This window comes from Saccopteryx leptura, chromosome 11 (genome assembly GCF_036850995.1).
Source record: "Saccopteryx leptura isolate mSacLep1 chromosome 11, mSacLep1_pri_phased_curated, whole genome shotgun sequence".
Classification (NCBI taxonomy): Eukaryota; Metazoa; Chordata; class Mammalia; order Chiroptera; family Emballonuridae; genus Saccopteryx; species Saccopteryx leptura.
The window spans coordinates 79,949,490-79,972,665 of record NC_089513.1 but is presented as its reverse complement, the minus strand read 5'-3'; the positions used below and the strand labels follow the sequence as shown (position 1 = coordinate 79,972,665).

The window sequence follows — 23,176 nt, the reverse complement described above, 5'->3', positions numbered from 1 at the left end:
GAAAACAAGACAGCTACTCTTTTTAAGGGCACCTTAAAAATAGTTGGTGCTAAATGGAGAGGGAAAGAGAGGAAGTAGGATAGGAACGAACGATCATAGAGCAGGGGCATTTAAGGGGAAAGACAGAAAATGACAGAAAGGGCTGTTGTGGTCGGCAGTTTTCCTTAAGTAAGCATTGGAGAAGACAAGACAAGAAGGTGATTAAAATAACAATGAAAAAAAATTCGACCTCAGGCCCCTTCCTGAAAGCTTGTACCCTCTCCTTTCCTGGGCTACCGCCTCTGGAGGTCACTGAACAGGTGTTCCCGCTGTGGATTCTGTCTTGACAACGGGGGGCGCAGTGTCACTTGTTGCTGCTGGAACTCGTGGGCCTCAGAGCCATGAGCGGAGGGAGGGGCGGTTCTCAAGGAGCGGGCTGTGCTCCAGAGAGGGACCCGCTGCCTACGCTCTCCCCTTTCATAAGAAAGCAGGAGAGCAGACTTGAATAAGAAGCAGCATTTTCCGTGTGGGTGTCAGCTCGGAGCACCATCCTCCCCGCCCCTGGGAACACTCGCTGATCCTCCCACGGGGAGAGAGGCGGCATTGTTCCTGGTTCATTGCCAGGCAACCCAGAGCAAGTCCCTGGCATCATTGGCGACACAGCCCAGCTGGCGTCCTCCCGGGGCCTTTGCTCATATGGCATTTGTAGCCACGCTGTGCTGACAGTCCATACTGCCAGCATCGCCATTCACCAGCCAGATCACAGCCCCCTCCAGAAGGTCTCTCTCCCACCCTAGGAGTAGGAGCAGGGTCAGCGAGGGCTTGCGGAGTGGGACATTAGAGCACAGGTGTGAAGCAAGTGAACTGTGAGGCACGGGGAGTATCTGCTTGAAGAGCGTGCTAGGCCTACTCATAAGATTGGGAGAACAGATGGCAATCACTACAGATATATAGGTAGGGGTGCCGAGGCAAGTGTGGGATTTAAATCAGTCCAGAAGCATGAGGGTCATTGCGAGTTGAGAGAAGACCCTTCTAAGAAGAAAAAAGGCACAACAGTGTGATCCAACATGTGTGTGCATGAGAGAAAGAGAGAGAGAGAGAGAGAGAGATACTGAGAGAGATACGCAGACAGGAAGTCAGAGACTGAGGGAGACAGGGACACAGAGAAAGAGAGATGAGAGTCATCTTAATGGGCAGGAACAGAGTGTAGAAGGTAGTGAGTTGTGTGCTGGTAAATGTATAAACAACCTGCTCTCTCCAGGAAAAACAAAAAGTTTTGCTGTGTAGCGTTGAGATTCCCACGCTGCAAATACTGCCACTCCAGCCCATTTCAAGCTCCCAGTGATACCATGAACACAGAGTAGAAGGTAAGGGGTGGAGGGCTCAACGTGAGGTGTAAATTTTCCACTGGAAGAGTGGGAGGACGGAGAGGAGGCCAAAGGCAGTGATAGAACACGGGGCGTGGCCCCGCACAAGCCGGGGATTTGCTCTGCAACCATGCACAAAACCGATCGACTCAGGGCCCCAATTTCTTCGTCCGCCGCCTGAAAGGACTGAGGTCAAGGCAATAGAACCTTCCTTCCATACTCCACCCTTCACTTACTCTTTCCTCCCCCAACAGCCAATGTTCCTAGGGCCTTCCTCAGTCTTCTTGTCTCAGACAAGATTGCTCAGGTACCCAGCAGGAGAAATTCTCCATACCCAGAGAGTCACATTGGGCATAAATAAAATAGTGGGCAGAACGTGGAGCTCCCAGTTTGGGTGTCCCTGCTCTTGGAAAAGAGGTTCAGCTGAGTTTGAAACCCATACCCACTCTCCGGGGCTGTTTCTTCTGCATCTGGAGACCTGGTGGGAGGTGAGTGCTGCTTCCACGGCCATTTCATCACTGCGTCTGCCAGGTCCCCTGCTGCAGAAGCTTCCTCCTGCCACGGGGACTAGGTGACCCAGAACACGGAGTGCTCAGGTTTAACGGACCCGCTGCTTCAATCTCTGGGAGTGGCAGCCAGCAGATCCTCGAAATTCCACCCTTCTCTCCTACTTTCACTTTTTCCACATTTGGAGCAAGATAAGTTGATAGACAGCAGACAATTGGATGGATGGATGGATGGATGGATGGATGGATGGATGGAGTTCCAGATACATAGTCTTAATATATAATCTTGCCTGTGTTCATATTATTAGGTGTCTCAAGGAACAGAGTGCTTTCTCATGCGCCATCTCATTTGATCGGGTTTCAAAACTCGGGGGGGGGGGGTGCTATTTCATTTTGCAGATGAAAAAACCCTGATTTTCTGGAGTGACAGGAGACTCTCTCTCCCACTCCCAGACACTTGATAAACAGCAGACCTGCAATCCAAACCCAAGCAGTTTAACTTCAGATTCCATGTCGGTACAGAACGCCTGGCTGCACACTGCTACACGCACATACATGCATGCACACAAACCGCTTCATGTAGGCTTACTCTACAGGTAGTTTAAGACTGCAGTGCGTGTCTCCTGCTTACAACCCAACCGTATGAACTCATCAGATATTTATCTTTTTTTAATTTTTTTAAGACTTTGTTCATTTTAGAGAGGAAAGAGAGAGAGAGAAGGAGGGAGGAGCAGGAAGCACCAACTCCCATATGTGACCGGGCAAGCCCAGGTTTTCAAACCGGCAACCTCCACGTTCCGGGTTGATGCTTTATCCACTGCACCTCCACAGGTCAGGCATCATCAGGTATTCCTGGAGTTACTAATACATGCTTGTCGATGTTGGGCACCACGCTGACAGCTGATAATGATACAACGGTGGACCACACGGGCCCTCAACCCCCATCACACAGACTTTATAGAGTAGAGGACATGCTTAAACCCCACTCTTGACCACAGGGGGAGAGCAGGAGGGGCAGGGGTAGATCGAAAGGGTGTGTTTTCCAAGTCCTGTGTGAGGAGGGTGGGAAATGGCCCATTAACCAGGTAGGAACCCTAAGCAGGTAATTTGTGAAACCGCCTCCCTCCACCTCTGCACCTTTCCTTTCCTCATGACAGGATAGTGTCGAAGCTCACCAGGGTCATTCGTGGTGTTCTTTAGAGCCTCAAACAATTCATACACGGGTCTTTTTTTCATTCCGTTAAGGTATGACCGGCATTTTACATAAGAAGAAAACGAGGTTCAAAATTACCAACTTGGCTAACAACATGTAGTTTTTAAGGGAAAGAAACTTGACTCCAACCCCCAAAGTGACTTGAGTTTCTGAGCATCCCAGCAGAATAGAACAATTTTCAATTTGTTGTAAATCAGGGGTTTATGGTTCCAGACCTGTCTCATGTGCCTTCCAACAGCGGACAGGTTACATACACGACGATGCGCCCATACAGTATAGCGCCATGCAATGGTATGAAGGAAGTTCCCTGTATTCACATCTGCAAAATTCTCCATTATAGATACACTGTTATCGACAAGGGCAAATGCAGAACAGTGCATATAGGCTGCTATTTTTTAAGAATGAAGGGGAGGCCCTGGCTAGTTGGCTCAGTGGATAAAGTGTTGGCCTGGCGTGTGGATGCAGGGCCCACTTGGGAAGTGACTACCTGCTTCTCTTTTCCGCTCTCTCCTCCTTCTCTTTCTCTCTCCCTCTCGCAGCCAGTGGCTGGACTGGTGCTGAGGTTAGCTGTATTGGTCCTGGTCCCAGCAGCAGCCTCAGGTGCTAAAAATAGCTCCCTTGGTTCAGCATGGCCTCAGTGGGTTTGGCAGGTGGATCCCAGGTGAGGCACATGTGGGTTTGTCCCTCTATTTCCCATTCCTTCTTTTTTTAATTAATTAATTTATTTATTTATTTTTTGTATTTTTCCAGAGTTAGAAGTGGGGAGGGAGACAGATTTCTGCATGTACCCGACCAGGATCTACCCGGCATCCCCACCAGAAGGCGATGCTCTGCCCATCTGGGGCATTGCGCCTTTGCTGTGGGAGCCATTCTAGCACCTGAGGCAGAGGCCATGAAGCCATCCTCAGTGCCTGGGCCAACTTTGCTCCAATGGAGCCTTGGCTGCGGGAGGGGAAGAGAGAGATAGAGAGAAAGGAGAGGGGGAAGAGTGGAGAAGCAGATGGGCACTTCTCCTGTGTGCCCTGACTGGGAATCGAACCTGGGACTACCACAAGCCAGGCCAATGTTCTAACACTGTCTCCCATTCCTTCTTGACTCACATCTGTAATTAACAAAGGGCAGATTCACAAAGGAAATAATGACCTAAGGAACAGTGGAATAGTCCAGCGGAAGTAGATTGTCGATATATATACCTTGTCATTTTGATTTGTTTGAATCCACTCACTGTATAACTTATTCTAAAAATTAGGAACATTTTTGTACTAAGGAGAGCTTACCCTCAATGATATCCCCCCCCTTTATTCTCCTTATCCCCAAGGCACACAAATACACACAAAGAAATGAACTCAGAGTAAGTGTTTAATAGGAAAATCTTTGCACGTGCAGCATCAGTCAGTGACCTCAGAGCACTGATGCCATCCATCCATCCATTTCCGGGAACTGATGAGTTTGACAGGCGTCTCTGCAGTGAGCAGCTTTGGAAACCTAAGGGGAGAGATAAAAACCAAAGTATATGAATTTGAGAACTTCTTTCTCGGCCTTCCTGAACACCAACAGGAATATGTACAGACTCCTTCTCTCAATCCCTTACATAAACACCCCCCGTGGTGAGAGGACTCAGCCTCTCGGGAATATACTCGAGTTTGCCCTTCAGATAAGGCAGGGGTCCCCAAACTTTTTACACAGGGGGCCAGTTCACTGCCCCTCAGACCGTTGGAGGGCCGGATTATAAAAAAAACTATGAACAAATTCCTATGCATACTGCACATATCTTATTTTAAACTAAAAAAAACAAAAAACAAAAACACAAAACGGGAACAAATACAATATTTAAAATAAAGAACAAGTAAATTTAAATCGAAAAACTGACCAGTATTTCAATGGGAACTATGCTCCTCTCACTGACCACCAATGAAAGAGGTGCCCCTTCCGGAAGTGCGGCGGGGGCTGGATAAATGGCCTCAGGGGGGCGCATGTGACCCGCGGGCCGTAGTTTGGGGACCCCTGAGATAAGGTGTCCAGGTTTGGCAAATGGAAAATACAAGATGCTCAATCACATCTAAATTTCACATGAGCAATTTTTGTTTTACTAGAGTACGTCTCAGGCAATATTTCAGGGAAACTTATAATGCCATTACTTGTTGCTTATTTAAATTTAACTGAGCATCCTATATTTTATCTGGAAACCGTGTCCTCAGATGCCACCTGGAAGAAGCTGGTTAAGTGCACTTGAACACATTGACCCACAGGGACAAGAAGGACCTGGCGCTCTCAGTGCGACCAACAGAGCTTCCTGCAACAACAGGCATGTTCTGTATCTTTGCTGTCCAATACCGCAGCCACCGACAACGTGAAACGTGGTTAGGACGTCCGAGGACCCAGATTTTTAGTTATTTTACTTAGATTTAAAATGTCCCTCCTGGCAAGTGGCTGCTGGACTGCACAGAGCCGCTTAGAACCCACCAGTTATGAACCCCTTCCAAATTTAGCAACTAGAATTTAAGATGGAGTGGTGACTAAAATGACACATACCCCAGGAAGAAACTCAGGAGTCCCTAGAGCTCACTGGTTATTCCATTTCTGTGCAGAAACAAGTTTGGACAACAAGCTCCTTCTGAGTATTTGCTCTCAGCACTGCTGAAGATCTATCTATTCTATGGGGAGGAGGCGAGTCGCCAGGGTAGAGAGGAGTCTGATACAACTCACCCTGCAGATGAATGTTCCCTGGCCAACCCCAGCAATCAAATATAAAGCCAGTGAGGTGCCCTCTTGTGCACAGCAGACACTCTACGTGGACGAAAGAGCGTTGATTTGGTCACACACACCAGCCGTGTGACACTTTTTTGTTCCACGATTCAAAGCAAACATCTAGTTACCACAGACCAAAGTACAATAGCATACTGAAGAAGATTCTTTTATCCATATCAGCTAGCAGGGCAGGCCCTTAGGAATTAAGGGCTTCCCGAGGGTGATCACATGGCATTGAGTGTGGAAAAGGAGAGTGGAATGCAGATGGGGTGTACTTCCAAATTCCACTGCATTCCTGTAGCTGGGGAGGGTGAGTAGGTGATGTATTAGTAGTGGTCACCTTTATACAGAAATTCAGATAACCACATGCTGGTGTCTGAGAGGGCCCAGAGAATTGACTGACAGGTCATCTGCTAGATGCTGGAATGTCACGGTGACTAGACAGACCAGGCCTCTACGTCATGGAATAAAGGGTATAATCAACAGAGCTAAACAACAAGAAACCCGGTAATAAGATCTCAGAGTGCATTTTAAAGAATGTCAACAGGATGATAGAAAGGGATGTGGTGAGAAGTGGGCAGAGGAGGGTTACTTTTTATTTTATATTTTATGCTTTAAGCCATAAACTTAATACATGCACATTTTAACACTTTACACACAGACCTTTATATCTATAAAAACTAACAATCTCCTTACCTAACCTGGCATAGTGGGGCTTTTATTTCTAGATGGTACACACCTTCTATTTCCAAATGTCTGGGTTGTTTTTTTTTTCCTTTTTTTTATTTATTTATTTTTTAAAATCTAATATTACCTTGTTGGAAAAAAGGCCATGCCTATTAATAAAATTTAATCAATATTACCAGAATAATTTCTCAAAAGTTTGTATGATGGTGGCAATTCTTCCTCATCCTCAGCAGTCCTGAGTATTATTGGTCTTAGTGATGAGGAATGTTATCCCTTATATGTATAACTTTACTAGGAAAGGTAGCATATTTCCCCTTCACCTGCCATTTTCTGTTTGGTGTCCCTCAGTGAGGAGTGCAGTAAAGGTGTAAGCTCTACTTTGCAGACAGACAACATATAACAGAGTCTGAAGCCTACTTAGCTTGTTTCAGAAACAGCCTCAACTGTAACATGCGTTTAAGTCTTCTGTCCTAAGAAATGTTGATTTTCTCCTTCTGCCCAAACTACAACTCAGACAACTGTAATGTAAAACATTCAGTGAAGTTCTGATATTTTTCCAATATGACATCAATCCCATGCCTGAGAATCACCTTATTTTAAAGTTGATGTGTCATATTCTAATTTCTCTTGAAGTTACAATGGTTAAGCTTAGTTTCATTACTATTATTATTATTATTTGTCTATTTTATTAGTAATACAACTTTCTAGGTATAAGTACAGCTGATGGCTGTCTTTTAGTAGATCTGGTGATGCTAATATTTCTGGTACAATATTAAGGTATTGGACTAAAATGGAGACAAAAGAATTCTGGGGCTACATATGAGCCCTTATTTTCAATTTCAATATGCATGAGAAATCTGTAATTAAATTCCTATTATCTTCTAATAATACACATGTTATACTTAATAGGAATATTCACAATTATAATTCTAAGTTAGGGTCAACATATGACAAATCTTTAGATGTTAACCTAATTCCAACATTAAAATATATGCTATTGTTTACAACTGATTAAAAAACCTGCCATGCTCATAAAAATATTCAAATGATACATTAAAAAAAAAACGGAAGTGAATGATGAAGTAAAGACTATTGCTGCACAGATTGTTTGCAAATTTAGAAAAGAGATTTAATAATTGGCAATACTATGTCAGTTGACTTGCTGTGTTTAGAATGTGCTACACAACCAAATAATGAATGATTCTGCCTTGGTCTGGCATCTCATTAAATCCCTGGGATCAACTTTTGTCCCTGGTGCCTGGGGGCCTTTGGGAATTGGAGAGCTGAAGTTTATCATTCTCATCAGCTTGCCCCTGTGTAAATGGACCTCCCCAGACCCCTGAGGACATGGTAGAGATCTGCTCAAGGGCTGGAAACCAACTGAACCTACTGTTTACTGTCCACTAGAAAATTTTCTCAAGTGCCTATGGTATGCCAGAGCCTATAGGACTATCAACAAGTGAACAAGATGGGGTCCTTGACCTTAAGGTTTTGGTGAAGATGTAACAAATTTAATTGACACAGCATACCATTCCTTACAGAGTAAACAAGTAGAAAGTTTTGTTACTGATGCTCTGTGGAGAATTCACATTCAAGTCTTTTAACGCCTTTTCTTTATATTCAAGTCCTTTCCTAACCCATCTCCCCACTTGTTTCACTTGTCACACACTGAAGCAAAAGTGTTTTGGCTTTTTACGTACCTTTACAGTGCTAACACAGTGTCAAGATTTATCTCCTGCCATTTGTGTAGATTCTGGGAAGATCACACCTCCTTCCCTTAAATTATTCAGTGAGTTTAGGATGCAACTATAATAGTAACATTCCGGTATGTGGACAAAGTTGACCCATTATGTGTAGAGTTTTTACTGGCTTCGTTGTTCTGGCAATAATCTAGGGACCAGTAGTTACAGAAAAAGCAGTGGTTTGGTGGTTAGAAGTACTGGCTTCTATGGCTATACCACCCTGAACGCGCGGGATCTCGTCTGATCTCCGAAGCTAAGCAGGGTCGGGGCTGGTTAGTACTTGGATGGGAGAAGTACGTACTGGCTTCCTGACCTTGGGGCTCAGTCCGGTTCATGCTCCGTTCAGTTTCCTCACCTTTATAATCTGAATAAGAGAATATTTACCTCTAAGGGTGTTGAGTAAATGAATTTATATGTTGGAAGAAGGGGAAAATGTGTCTGACAAAGAGTGTCGTGTCAGCCATGGTTCTTGAGCACCCTGTTCTAACTTCAGAACCCATACTGCTGAGCCCATTCTATCAGAAGGTGAGCAAAGGCACAGAAGACAGGAGGTGGGGAGAGAGCTCCTGTTAGGGTTGGATTCAAAGAAAACTTGGCTAGTTAATGAAAAAGGGTCCTAAGGCTGATGTGAAGCAATTCTGATCTGAGAATCCAAGTTCTCCGACATACAAGAAATGGTGGATGAACAGAACCTGACCCGCGCAGTGGATCCCGGCCTCGACCACCAAAGCCAGACTTCCCAGTCTCATGATTCTCAGCCCGACTGCTCATTGGAATTGGCAAGAACCGTTCAGGAAATTCTAACGCGGAGCCATGAAGGCACTCGTTTTTGTTTTTTTTCCGCCAGTTTGCCTTCAGCAACACTCCAGCTAGCTGCTTTGGCTGCTGGTTGCTAGGTGAGAAGGTTTGGGGCATAGGGGGAGGGGTCAACCAGAAAAATCTTGGCGAGACTCAAAAATAGAATAGGATCCGGCCCTGGCCGGTTGGCTCGGCGGTAGAGCGACGGCCTGGCGTGCGGGGGACCCAGGTTCGATTCCCGGCCAGGGCACATAGGAGAAGCGCCCATTTGCTTCTCCACCCCACCCTCTCCTTCCTCTCTGTCTCTCTCTTCCCCTCCCGCAGCCGAGGCTCCATTGGAGTAAAGATGGCCCGGGCGCTGGGGATGGCTCCTTGGCCTCTGCCCCAGGCGCTAGAGTGGCTCTGGTCTCGGCAGAGCGACGCCCCGGAGGGGCAGAGCATCGCCCCCTGGTGGGCGTGCCGGGTGGATCCTGGTGGGGCGCATGCGGGAGTCTGTCTGACTGTCTCTCCCCGTTTCCAGCTTCGGAAAAATACAAAAAAAAAAAAAAAAAGTTAAAAAAAAAAATAGAATAGGACCCTAAGGAGTTTTGCACAGTCCAGGTGACCCCTTCTGGAGACTGGTGCTGCAGTTACCAGCCCCCTGGAAACAAGTGTTGTGGGAAAGCCTAAGTGTTATGGGAACATAGGCGTTAGACTTCCAGAAAAACGATTTCTTGGGGAATTAAATGGAGCGTGGCACTAGGGTTTAGAGAAAACATCAACCTACCCCCAATTAACAAGATGACAAAACCAAGTACCAGGTTAGAAATCGGCCCCAATCTCACAATCAGTAGAGGAGCTGCAATTCGGATCTAGATGGAGGCTGTCTTCTTCACTGGAAAGGAACCAATGTCTCAGAGGCAGCTTTCACTGCCCTGTTCAACTTTTCAGTGGTGCTTTGAACGCTTATGCGAGCCCAGAACCTAACGCCCCCAGGGGGTAGGGCGGCAAGATTAGAACCCGGTCCGGGAACTTTGCCTTCCAGGCCATTAATGCTTTACAAGGCGATCTGAAGTTTAGAGACCAGGCCAATTCTGCAGTTAACCCGTTCCTGACCGCAGCCAGGTCATGTGACTATGAAAGGCGTGCCGCTTCTACTTAGCCAGCATACCCGCTTACCCTTCTGTCTAGAGACAGCCCTGTTTGTCAACACCAACTTTTCCTAAAGGTTCAAAAAATGCTTTTTGTTGTATTTGTCCTGGTTTTGAGGAAAACTTAGCTTACCTTTGTGTTTTCTCCCCGTTTGACAGTGATATTAGCTCTCCCTTTGAGATGGTGGGGGGCTCTGAAAAGAGCCTTTGGGTTTCAAAGCGTTTCTGGAAAACAGGTCTGTCAAATCACTTGCCCTTGGCCTTGTGGTGGCTCTCGGTCTTCTTGGGCAGCAGCACGGCCTGGATGTTGGGCAGGACGCCGCCCTGCGCGATGGTCACTTTGCCCAGCAGCTTGTTGAGCTCCTCGTCGTTGCGGATGGCCAGCTGCAGGTGGCGCGGGATGATGCGCGTCTTCTTGTTGTCGCGGGCCGCGTTGCCCGCCAGCTCCAGGATCTCGGCCGTCAGGTACTCCAGCACCGCCGCCAGGTACACGGGCGCGCCGGCCCCGACCCGCTCCGCGTAGTTTCCTTTGCGGAGAAGGCGGTGCACGCGGCCCACGGGAAACTGCAGCCCAGCTCTAGAAGAACGAGACTTCGCCTTGGCTCGCGCCTTCCCGCCCTGCTTTCCTCGCCCTGACATCGCAAAACAAAAACAGATGCTGTAAATTAAACAGAAAAGACCCGCCGAAATTGGCCAGTTATGAAAACGGGTAGAACATGGCTGCTTTTATAGGCAGTTCTTGAGGCTCAAGCCGGGTGGTATGATTGGCTAGGCAAATATTTAGTCAAATAGCCAATAGAAAAGCTTAATTTTCATACCTAATTTACATAGCTCGGCCCAAGGATGACAGCCCTGTGGCTTGTCTTCCAATGAACTAAGAGTCTCTCTGCATTCCTCATTAGCATAAAGCCTCTATAAGTAGCAGAGTTTCTGTCCCACTTCCATCTTACTCTGGTTGATTTAACCTTTGAGAATGCCTGAGCCAGCGAAGTCAGCGCCCGCCCCAAAGAAGGGCTCCAAGAAGGCGGTGACCAAGGCGCAGAAGAAGGACGGCAAGAAGCGCAAGCGCAGCCGCAAGGAGAGCTACTCCGTTTACGTGTACAAGGTGCTGAAGCAGGTCCACCCGGATACCGGCATCTCGTCCAAAGCCATGGGCATCATGAACTCCTTCGTCAACGACATCTTTGAGCGCATCGCGGGCGAGGCATCGCGCCTGGCGCATTACAACAAGCGCTCGACCATCACGTCCCGGGAGATCCAGACGGCCGTGCGCCTGCTGCTGCCCGGGGAGCTGGCCAAGCACGCTGTGTCCGAGGGCACCAAGGCCGTCACCAAGTACACCAGCTCCAAGTAGACTCGCAAGTAAGCGGCTTGTCTCCTAACCCAAAGGCTCTTTTCAGAGCCACCCAAATTCCCACAAAGAGCTGTAAACAGAAACTTTATGTGGTAAAATTGTAACAAAACTATTTCTCAATCAGAAAAAAGAGCAGGAACAATTGAGGCAGGTGGACTGGGGAATTTTACTTTCCCTAAAGATCGTGTGGTCCTTGGCCAAGGCGCAGACTGTAAAGCGTTAAAAAAGAACTACCGTTACTGTATTGAAATGGAGGATAATTGCAACGTCTTGTGAACTGTTTCTCTATTAAAAATGGGGACAAACAGGAAGTTAGGTTTATATTTAACAAGAATAGACAGATCTTTAACAATCCCGAGTAAGTTAAGTAATTTAAAAGGAATCTGGTTTTTAAATTTGCAGTTGTGACAGCCGGGAAGAGGACACAGGCCGAACAGACATTACACGGTTTAACATTAGAACTCAGCTGGGCAAGGCTTTGGCTGCCTGGAAAAGGGTGTAGTCTTGGCCTAATTAGGGGAAACACAGAAGCAGGACTTTGGCAGATGCTTGCCACATAAATCCTCCCAACTGACTGCTTTAATACATTCATCAGTTGACACTTTTATGTGCCCTATCCTGCAATCAAACCCACAATCTTGGTGTATCAGGGCTATGCTCTCACCAACTGGACGCTACCTGGCTGGGGCTCCAGTTCATCTATATCACCTCTAAAGTTTGTAATTCAATAACTCCAAATTTTATTCTTTCGGGTCTTTTAAGTAAGGTTAAGAGAGGAGAGAGAAGGAAAATATTATAAATAAGACGTCAAAAAAGATAGGGCTTGCAAGCCCTCCACAAAACATTTAATAATTTAAATCTTAACTTATTGTAAAGGATATGTCATTAGAAACTAGAATTTTCTACCAATCTTAGAAAGGTATCAAAATTAGCTCATATTCTTATCAAGAGATCTCTGATTACATGTCTGTTTCTTTGACTAACGTGTGGCTGTTTTTACCTACTTTAAATTTTGTTCCAAATTCACAATTAGCTCCTCTAACTTGCAAAATTGAAGATATTTTTGTTTCATGAATAAATCATTTTTTAGTGAAATATTACTTCACTAGGAAATTAATTTCAATCTAAATTTAAATTTTAATTTGCTTGTGAAAAGACTAAAAACATTTTAAAAGACGAATTCAAATAAAAATCAGAATTCAGGAAAAAAGTTCAACTGTGAGTTCAATTAATGGTCTTAGTTAACAGGTAACAGATATCAAAAGGTAACAGGTTATTGATAAAAGTGCACTACTTTAATATATTAAAGAACTTTAAAATTTTTAATTTATCATATGTGATTTTCTAGGGGAAGTATCACATTTCTAGTCAAGATAACTTTTTGGACAAATTGACTGACTTAATTTTGCTTTAAAAGGTGGCTCTCTGTCTTTTCATATATTATTGCCATAATGGAAAATAATGTTAGCATGATATTCTAGTTTACGTCAAGTCTCAAATTCATTAAAAAAATATTTAATTTGAATTTACTAGATTTCTTTCACTAGGTTTACTGATTAGATAACATCACTTTATCTAAAATTATACAATTGTAAATTAGCCATTGAACTAAATTAAATCATAATGTCATTTTAAAAGTGCATGGATTTTTATAATATTACAGTTCATCAAGATTCAATGTGTCAGCTCAAATACTGAATTCATAATCAATAGATAATTTTAAGAATTCAGATGAATATTAAATTGAGTAAATCCATGCCAAATCTTAGGTAACCTGAATAGTTTTCTACTTTGGAGGGCAGAAATTATGTATCACTATAACAATTTGATTTATTCAAGTCTCTTGTTTTTACATAGTTTAGAATGGCCATAATATTTAACAAGTTGAAGGACATACAGATGCATTATGGGAATGGAAATAGATATGTTTGTCTTTGCCACTTCCAATTTGTAAAAGGGATATGTTATGTGCACTTGTAGGCCCAGAGTACCAGACAGGCTATGGGACTACCTCCCAGTTCCTTATGCCTGGGAGCGAAGACCACTATCTGTTTTTTTAAGAGCTATTTTTATCACACACTGGGTAGTCACTCTATCAAGCACTATAGCTACAGAGAAACAATATTCATACAAGATAATGGCTATATTAGATAGTTGTTACTGTTAATGTAGTGAATTCAAAGTAATATATATTATCTTATTGATGCCGATAAGGTAAATATACTTTATAATTGAAGTCATCATTATATTTATCTATGATTTACTGGTATTGATTAAAAAGCAAGCACAAAATGCTACCAGGAAGAGTAAAAAATTCAGGACTCAAATCAAAGTTTCAACATATTGCTGTGTCTTTGGAGACGATACAGATTTCAAATATTTTTTTATTGTGATTGCCTTCTTGACTTTTTTTGTCCTCCTTCTCTGTACACAGATGGCTAAATGTGACAAAGAACAGCCCTGGGTGGACAGCTCGGCTGCGTAGAGCATTGTCCAGAAGCTCAGAGGTTATCAGTTCATTTACTCTATCAGGGCAAATACATTTCCTCTCTCTCTCTCTCCCTTCCTCTCTTGCTAAAATAAGTAAATTAAAAAACAAAACAAAAAAACAGGCCCTGACCAGTTAGTTAGCTCAGAGGTAGAGTTGGCCCAGCTTGTGGAAGTCAGGGGTTTGATTCCCAGTCAGGGCACACAAGAGAAGCGACCATCTGCTTCTTCATCCTTACCCCTTCCTGTTCTCTCTCTCTTCTCCTCCCACAGCCAGGGCTCAAATGGTTCGAGCAAGTTGGCTTCAGGTGCTGAGGATGGCTCCATGGCCTCACCTCAGGAGCTAAAATAGCTTGATTGGAAAGCAATGGAGCAGAGGCCCCCAGATGGGCAGAGCAATGTCCTGTCTGAGGGCTTACTGGGTAGATCCAGTAGGGGCACATACAGGAGTCTATCTCTCTGCTTCCCTGCTCCCTTCCTCCCTGCCTCTCAGTTAAAAAGAAAAAGAAAAGAAAAGAGATTATCGCTCTCCTTTCCTCTCTCTCTCTCTCTAAAAAATAAATGTGACAAAGAAGATACTAAAACCCAAATGGTTATGCCCTGTATGAGACCCTAGTAACTGAATGCGGTTGACCCAAGGTGATGGTGCCAATTGTGGGTCACCCAGAGGCAGCCTGTCACAGATGCTCTCTAGCCAATCTTGGAGTGTCCAGAGAAATACTAAACTCCTTTTTTTTGAAACTTCTGGGGCTCTGCAAGTCCATATTAATCTCTTTTCTACTGAAAATAATGTACAGACATGATACCCTGTTCCCAGAGGGTCTGTAGATCTGTTCTCCCCTCTTTCTAGTTACATAAATTACCGTTTTGATTTTTTTTTTTGGATGAAATCAATCTATTGCTTATGCACCTTGTTCACAGTACAGAATGTGCTAATGACCTGCTAAGTGTCTTTGAGTTATTTTGACAGTCCTACCACTCTGAGCTGGCGGGGTGGTCATCATGACCTACTCATGGAGATAGGGTGAGGATTAAATGAAATAGCAGATATGAAATACTTACCAGACATCGTATCATGCTAGCAAAATGGCTGCACAACACTGTTTCACGATGAGAAAAAATGTAGCCTCTGGAATGAGCCCGAACAAGTTTATCTTGCCTTTAGGATTTTCCAAATACTTGACTCCTAGTGTGATGGGATCTTGCCCTGCCCACTCTTTGTGGCCTTTGTTCCTGTCTCCTGTTGTGCAGCCAGATTTGCCCACATCCTGCTTTTCCTGGATCCCCAATTCCCACACATGCTGGACTTCGTTCGGTCTCCAGTTTTTCGCCACCTCTTTCCTGCCTAGAAAACTCCTACTCATCATCTTGCAGGCATCTTCTTGGCCCTGGCATTTGCCAGCTGTTTTCCATGACCAGACACTCCCAATTGGCTCTGTGTAACTGTCACACTGTTTGCACTGAATGTCATTGCTTGTTTTGCTGTAAACACAATAAACTTTGAGCTCTGATTTGGCCCCCATTGTATCCCTGGAGGCTATCACGGAGCCTGGCACATACTAAGTGCACAAAGATAACTGAATTGATGAACTCATTCAATACGTTTTGTTTTTTTTTTTTTTTTGAACGTCTAATATGCACCAAGCACGTTTGCAAACATCACTGAACAAAATCACAAAATCTCTTCCCTGATAGCTAGGACTCCAGCAGACTACGATGTAAAAACTGGATAAGTAAGTAAAATGTCTGGTCTGTTAGAAGGTGAGTGCCATGGAGAAAAACAAAGCAAAACAAAACAAAACAGAGCAGGATGGGGGACAACAGTGAGAGAATTGCAACAATGAGCCAGTCAATGAAGTGCTGGCCCTCCAGGCGCTCAAAGCAACCAGCTTCTGCCAGGAAAAGTTCAAGATGGTTATTTGTTCAAATACAATCAGGTTTGCTTTTGCTTGTCAGGAAGAAGAGAAAAAATACACTTTGTAACACCTTAAGAAATAGACTAAGCATTTATTTAGGTCGATTTCCATTTTACTTATTTTTTTTAAATGGGGGGGGGGGGGGGGGAGGCTGGGAGGGGCACTTTGACTTCATCTGCCAGCAACCCAGAGAGATGAGCACCTGAAGAAAGGGAGGATTTTGGAAACTGTTACAGCCATTCCACCTGGAAATAACCAGTTTGAACTTTTCAACTTTCACCCCCAAGCACTCCACCTATTCCTATGTCTCCTTAGTGACAGTCCCTAACTCCTTTTCCACCTGACAAATTCGCACTTACCCTTCAAGATTTAACTCAAAGGTAAGTTACAGGACACTGACTAGGTCATATTCGTTCTTCATTGAAGAGCGTACATAGACTCCAACGCTAGGTGGGTGGGTTAACCAAGCATCCGGTAGCTGTATCCCTTGGGAAACTCTTCCTCCCTTAGCTTTCATTTCCAGACCTATAAATCAGAGAGGACAAGGGTAGGTTGTTGCAGATTAAATGCACTGGTGTGTACAAAGTGCTTAGAGCAGTGCCCGGCACAAAACAAACTCGAGCAAACACTAGCTATCACCATTATTGCTGCTTTTCTCAAAGTTGAGTACAATATCAGGAATCTGATGAATTATAGAAGTGAATTAATCAATCTCTCTCTTTTTACAGGAAGAACAAATGGGGTTTATACATGTCTTTTCCCACCACTGGTCACTGCTGGACACTGGCATCTCACAACCCAATGACAATGAGAAATACTAGAAGATAAAGACATATTTTTAACAATTGTGGAAAGGTCAATAAAAACCTGGCTAAAACATCCTTTTACTTTTTGTATAAAAAATATTAAATGACCAGCCCAGGGCTGGACCAACTTTGTTGGTCAAAACATTGCCCTGAAATGCTGTTTGAAGGTCCAATCCCCAGTGAGGGCACATACAGAAATCAACCAATGATAGCGTAAATAAGTGGAACAACAAATCAATCTTTCTCTCAATCTCTCTGTCTCTGTCTCCCTTCCTTCCTCTCTCACTAAGAATCAATAAATAAAATTTTTTTAATATATTAAATGTTCATTGTACAAATCTGTGTAAAGAGAAATATATAAAAGAAATGTAGGTATCATGCTATATGTACATACACATATATTTCTAGGTAATGTGCTTAGAAACACAATGTTTATAGATGTATTACTACTTATATAATTGGCCCTCTGTTATTGGCTGTTTAGATTTTCTATTTTTATGCATTAGAGATTATACAAATATTTAAATATTTATTTCCTTTAAATAGATTTCTAGATGTAGAAATACTAAATCACAGGGTAAAACCATTTTGAAGGCTCTTAATGCACATTGCCAAATTTTTATTCAGAAGGACTATGTCAACATAACAAAATTTTTCTGGTTTACAACCCTTTTTTTTTTTACACAAGACTATTTTTTAAGCAACTTTAACCTCATAGGGCAAAAAGCTTTTTTGAAGTTTTATTTATTTCATCATTACTGAGGTTAATCTCCCACCACATTTTTATTAGTCATGATCTCATAAAACCTGCTGAAAAACAATGGACATAATTGTAATCATTGCATGGGGAGGCATTTTACTAAAAAGAAGTAGGATCTTAGTTTAAGATTAAAAACCAAAACCTAATATTTATCAGGTCCCTCCTCTGCCTAGGACTCTGTTAAAGTAATAAACTGTGTTCGGTCGTATTCAACTGAAACTACTTTTACCTACATTATTACCTCTTATAAGGCTCCTAAACTCCCCATGAGAGATGTTTTCTTGATTATCACAAGAGAACTCCAACAATACACAAACCCTCTCCTTAAAAACCTACCATGTCTCCCCAGTTTGCAGAATAAATATCAAGTTTCTCAAGCAGGCCTTCAGGGATTTTCACAAGATGGTCTTTACAGGTTTCTCTTCTGCTGACTGACCCATGGGCTCTGACTCCACTGCACTGTTCCCTCAGCAGCCTCCTGACTCACATCCTGACCTCTCACTGAAGAGTTCTAAGACTATCTGAGAAACATCCTGGACATTGTTCCAATATCTCTTGTCCCACACCTCTGCAGACACACCTGCTAGTCCAGTCCGGGGTGTGTGATCTGGGTCTATGGCTCCCATTGAGCTCTTCAGGCCAGGGTTCCTACTTCATGTTTTCAGTTAATTGAAGATAAGGACTGAATCTTTTTCTCTGTGTCTGCATTTGGGAATGGGGCATGTGGGTGTTTGAATAAATGAAACCAGAAGCAACACTCAGTTGAGGACACCAACCATGATGACAACCTGATTTGGACCAAGAAGATATCATGTGTGAGATCCATGATATTAATACTTACTCAATTCTTCTCTCTAGCTCCAGGAACTGCAATGGTGGTTTTAGTCACAAGCAACCCACACAGCTTGTAGATTATGGCTTATTAGATTGTATTTGTCCAAATAAAGTCATATTCCACAGTTTGTAGATCATTCTATATGCATCTAATTCTACAGTGAGACATCTAGGAGATCTGTGTTACTTCCCTTGCACAGATGCACAATTGTCAATAAAAGTCAGGGCGCGACTGATTTGTTTTCTCCACCCATTGGAAGCAAACAATTTGGAAGACCACTGAAAAAAGATAAGATAAATCGCCTGCTAAAAATCACTTTTAAATTTACAAGGAATAGTGGAAATGTTGTTCTTCTCCTTGAATTTTGCTGAAAATCGAAGGCTTTATTGGATGGTTCTGACAAGGTGGGTCATTTATCATTAAAAGGCGAGACTGCATGTGAAACCCGGGTTTCCACAGATCATCCAGCAATGGAATCTGGGCAATTCTGTGCAAACAATATTTGTGGATTTCAACTTTCCGGGGTAAAACAAACACAAATGTTCCTCCCCCTATGCGGCAGGGCGGTGCCTACGCGATGCACCAATCAGAGCACAGCTTGCCCTATATAAGGCAGCAGGATTGCCCGCCCACCCCTTGAAGGCGCTTGTGAGCTACCTGCTGTTTTGTTGGGCTCTGATGTCTGAAAAAGTTCCTGTGGACTGGGCTCAGAGTGGCCCGTCTATGGAGAAGCCTCTAATCAAGAAGCGAGGGAAGAAGATGGTGGCCGCGACGGGTATGAGTCACAAGACTTCAAGCTCTTCAGTGTCCAAGCTAATCACGGAGGCCCTGTCAGTCTCGCAGGAGCGAGGAGGCATGTCCTTGGTGGCGCTCAAGAAGACGCTGGCGGCCACGGGCTACGACGTGGACAAGAACAACAGCCGCATCAAGCTGGTGCTCAAGAGCCTGGTCAGCAAGGGCACCGTGGTGCAGACCACAGGCACAGGTGCTTCAGGCTCTTTCAAGCTCAGCAAGAAGGCCTCTCCTGAGCTCACCAAGGTCAAGGTCAAGAAGCCTGCTACCGCCAAGACCAAAAAGCTGGCATTGTCCAAGGAGCCCAAGTCCCCGAAGAACACCAAGAATAACAAGAGAGGCCCGAAGCCTAAGGCAACAGTGACTCCAGAAGCTGCCCGAGGCAACAGGAAAGCTGCAGGAGCGAAGGGCAAGCCCCAGCGGAAGAGCCCAGCGAAGGCCAGAGCGGATAAACCCACAGGCAGGAGGACCAAGTTGATCCAGCAGAAGACCAACCCCGGGAAGGCGGCACCTAAGAAGTAAAAAGGGCAGTCTTTAAAAAAGCCCCAAAACCCAAAGGCTCTTTTAAGAGCCACTCAAGTAAATTAAAATGGCGTAACACTGGATGTTTTTGACACTACAGGTCAACCTCATTGACGGCTAACAAGCAAATTTGTGATGAGGTGAAATAAAGGGTTTTGTCACACGTGTACAACTGTACAGAGGTTCAAATACTCAAAAGTACTCTGGTATTGTCCAACACCAATATGTTAGGTTGTACACACTAGTTGGAATACAGGTATATGTGTATTCTGTAAACTTCCAAATACTTGACTAGAAATACCAGCATTGCCTGATTTGAGGCGGCGCTGTGGATAAAGCATCAACTTGGAACGCTGAGGTGACCAGTTCAAAACCCTAGACTTCCCTGGTCAAGCCACACATGGGAGTTAATACTTTCTGCTCCTTACCCCCACCCCCTTTCTCTTTCTCTCTCTCTCTCCTCTCTAAAATGAATAAATTTAAAAAACAAAAGAAATAGCATTATATAGTGCCCAAACATGTCAGTTTTGTGGTTTTTTTAAACAAGTGCTACATTTATACTTTTATATAGTTTTATCCACATAGGTCATTTCTTATGTTGGGTGTCCTTGGACTATGTGAGGGACATAATAGAAATCAAGATGTCATAAGTTGGATTATAGGGAAATTTTTACCTCTTTATTATTTAACTTTTTTTTATGCTATGAGTGACTAGCCAGTGAAACTCACAAATACAATTTATACAATCATCACATGAGCAGTGAATGCTATTATCTTCATTTCCAAAGTATTATAGTTACTATTGGTATTTATGTTAGACTCATATATTGTCACATTTAAATTTTTGGTTTGATATTCTGACTGCTCTAATAAGATTGTAATTCTATGTATTTTTATTTATGAGGAGAGTTTATAGATGGTGCTCCACAGAAAAAAAGATGCTAAACCTAAACTTTTATGGATATGTAGGCTGCACAATTGTTAGAATCTAAATAAAACATTTATAAAACAAAACTGTTTATATTAGAAAATACTTGGCTCTGGCCAGTTGGCTCAGTGGTAGAACGTCGGTCTGGCGTGCAGGAGTCCTGGTTTCGATTCCCGGCCAGGGCACATAGGAGAAGTGCCCATCTGCTTCTCCACCCCTCCCCCTCTCCTTCCTCTCTGTCTCTCTCTTCCCCACCTGTAGCCGAGGCTCCATTGGAGCAAAAGATGGCCCGGGCGCTGGGGATGGCTCCTTGGCCTCTGCCCCAGGCGCTAGAGTGGCTCTGGTCACGACAGAGTGACGCCCCGGATGGGCAGAGCATCGCCCCCTGGTGGGCGTGCCGGGTTGATCCCGGTCGGGCGCATGTGGAAGTCTGTCTGACTGCCTCCGTTTCCAGCTTCAGAAAAAAAAAAAAAAAAAAAAATTAAAAAAAAAAAAAAAAGAAAATACTCAGGGTTTGAGTTAATGCATATTTCTTGTTTTAAACAAAATTTAGTTTATTTCAATTTTCACTTATGCGATTTAGCATTCTTATTTAAAGATCATGGTAAAGATTAAAATTTATACTGTTTTTAATCTAATTTTTGGGCCTTGGTATTTAAGTACAAAATGATGCAGTTCTTTCTTTCAATTTGAGCATCTTCTTCAGATAACTCATTAGGACCTAGCCTTTCAGGGCTCATTTGTATCAGTGGGCCTCAGAGTAAAAAAATTAAATTGTATCTTATATGAAAAATGACTGAGGATAGTGGATTCAATTTGTATAGAATCCTTCCCAGCCTGTGCCCTGCTTGGATATGGTATAGTTTCCCCTGAGGCTGCAGCTTTTCGGCACTAGAAATAGCCTTCACTTTTTTTTTTTTTTTTTTTTTTTCATTTTTCTGAAGCTGGAAACAGGGAGAGACAGTCAGACAGACTCCCGCATGCGCCCGACCGGGATCCACCCGGCACGCCCACCAGGGGCGAAGCTCTGCCCACCAGGGGGCGATGCTCTGCCCATCCTGGGCGTCGCCATGTTGCGACCAGAGCCACTCTAGCGCTTGGGGCAGAGGCCACAGAGCCATGCCCAGCGCCTGGGCCATCTTTGCTCCAATGGAGCCTTGGCTGCGGGAGGGGAAGAGAGAGACAGAGAGGAAAGCGCGGCGGAGGGGTGGAGAAGCAAATGGGCGCTTCTCCTGTGTGCCCTGGCCGGGAATCGAACCCGGGTCCTCCGCACGCTAGGCCGACGCTCTACCGCTGAGCCAACCTCACTTTCTTGACAGCAGTGGGTCACCTGGGACCCTCCTACCACAAAGGAAAAAGATGAACAACTGGACTCCTCCCACCCAGCAGCCTCCAGTCTCCCAGCATTACTCAAATCGTCTAGAACTGCCTCCACGACCCTATGTAAGCTCCTCCAGACTTTAACACCTGGCACACATTAAGCTAAAAACAACCAAGTAAGGTTTTTCTCCTGTTCAGGGGACAGCCATTAACCCCCTTTTTTTAGCCATAAGAAAATTGGCCCTATACTAACACTCCACAATTTAACACGGTTTTCCGTTTGTCCCTAAGAGGTTTCATTTACATAGCTCGGTGTGTGTCAGGCCATAGCAATAGGCCTCTGTGTCAGCGAGGACGTCCAACATTCCGGTAAGTCCAAAGGACCTTATTCAGAATGCTTCCAAATACACAAAATACTCACATTTCTCTTACGGATCCAGTCGTTTTATTGGCATAGTTTGATCACGCTTGGTTTTACGTTCCTTCTAAAGGAGGCTCACTTCTTTTGCTTTGTAAAAAAAAAAAAAAAAAAATTTAACATCTTAGTGTGGCAAGATGCCATGATTGTTATAGAACTGCACTGCAAAATAACAATGCTCCTACCTTCCAGCAACCTCATACAAACTGCCAATCTGATTTTTATCTACTCAGTTAACATTTCTGCAACTCCTAACAATAGCCCATCATACTATTTTGTGGCCGGCCTTGAAAAGAACCTGTGCGAATTTATGGTTTTAATAGGAAGACATACTTCAAAAAACTTTTATAACCATATTGTACTGTTTGAATGGTCCATAACAGAAAACAAGAAAATTTTACAGTTTACATTAGGCCCAGTGAAAAAGATGAAAATGAGCCGGGAGTCAAGGGCAGTCGAGGTGAGAGCCTTTACCGCAGGAGGGAGCTCCTCCCTTCGCAAAGGCAAAGCCAGGTCATCTGGACTGACAAAGTTAGAGACCCGGGTTATAACACTGACCCCCAGGCAATGGTAATTTACAAAGCGCTTGGCTTTGGGCTAGAGAGAGGCCCAGCCTGAGAATGGAAATTAACAAGCTCAAATTAATTATATTAAAACGCAAACCCACCGGGTGACGTCACTCAGCCCAAAGCCTAACAAGGGGGAGGCATGTGGAGTCAAGTATGCTCATCTTTTCTGATGTCGCCCGGGAGAAATACATTGGAAATTAACACCCAGCCTTAATGGAAATGCTGTTTTTTTTAACCGATATGGGTTCCTTTGGGCAGCTTATTACACCCTCGCAAACGAATCTTGTAGAAATGTTTAT

General features: G+C 44.0%; 3 protein-coding genes across 3 annotated transcripts; 2 read left to right on the top strand and 1 right to left on the bottom strand.

Moving 5' to 3' along the window:
• Positions 1-4,406: 4,406 nt before the first annotated feature.
• Positions 4,407-10,856, bottom strand: LOC136383016 (histone H2A type 1). The gene is made up of 2 exons (XM_066352491.1): positions 10,304-10,856; positions 4,407-4,550 (listed from the first exon to the last, which is right to left on the bottom strand). The coding sequence occupies exon 1, from the start codon at positions 10,807-10,809 to the stop codon at positions 10,417-10,419; it is 393 nt and encodes a 130-aa protein (XP_066208588.1). The 5' UTR covers positions 10,810-10,856; the 3' UTR covers positions 4,407-4,550; positions 10,304-10,416.
• A 263-nt stretch (positions 10,857-11,119) lies between these two features.
• On the top strand, positions 11,120-17,056 carry LOC136383352 (histone H2B type 1-C/E/F/G/I). Its single transcript, XM_066353186.1, has 2 exons — positions 11,120-11,532; positions 16,656-17,056. Exon 1 carries the CDS (start codon positions 11,144-11,146, stop codon positions 11,522-11,524), a length of 381 nt encoding a protein of 126 aa, XP_066209283.1. The 5' UTR covers positions 11,120-11,143; the 3' UTR covers positions 11,525-11,532; positions 16,656-17,056.
• Positions 17,057-17,815: 759 nt separating this feature from the next.
• On the top strand, positions 17,816-19,793 carry H1-6 (H1.6 linker histone, cluster member). The gene has a single exon (XM_066353185.1). The coding sequence runs from the start codon at positions 19,007-19,009 to the stop codon at positions 19,640-19,642; it is 636 nt and encodes a 211-aa protein (XP_066209282.1). The 5' UTR covers positions 17,816-19,006; the 3' UTR covers positions 19,643-19,793.
• Positions 19,794-23,176: the final 3,383 nt, after the last annotated feature.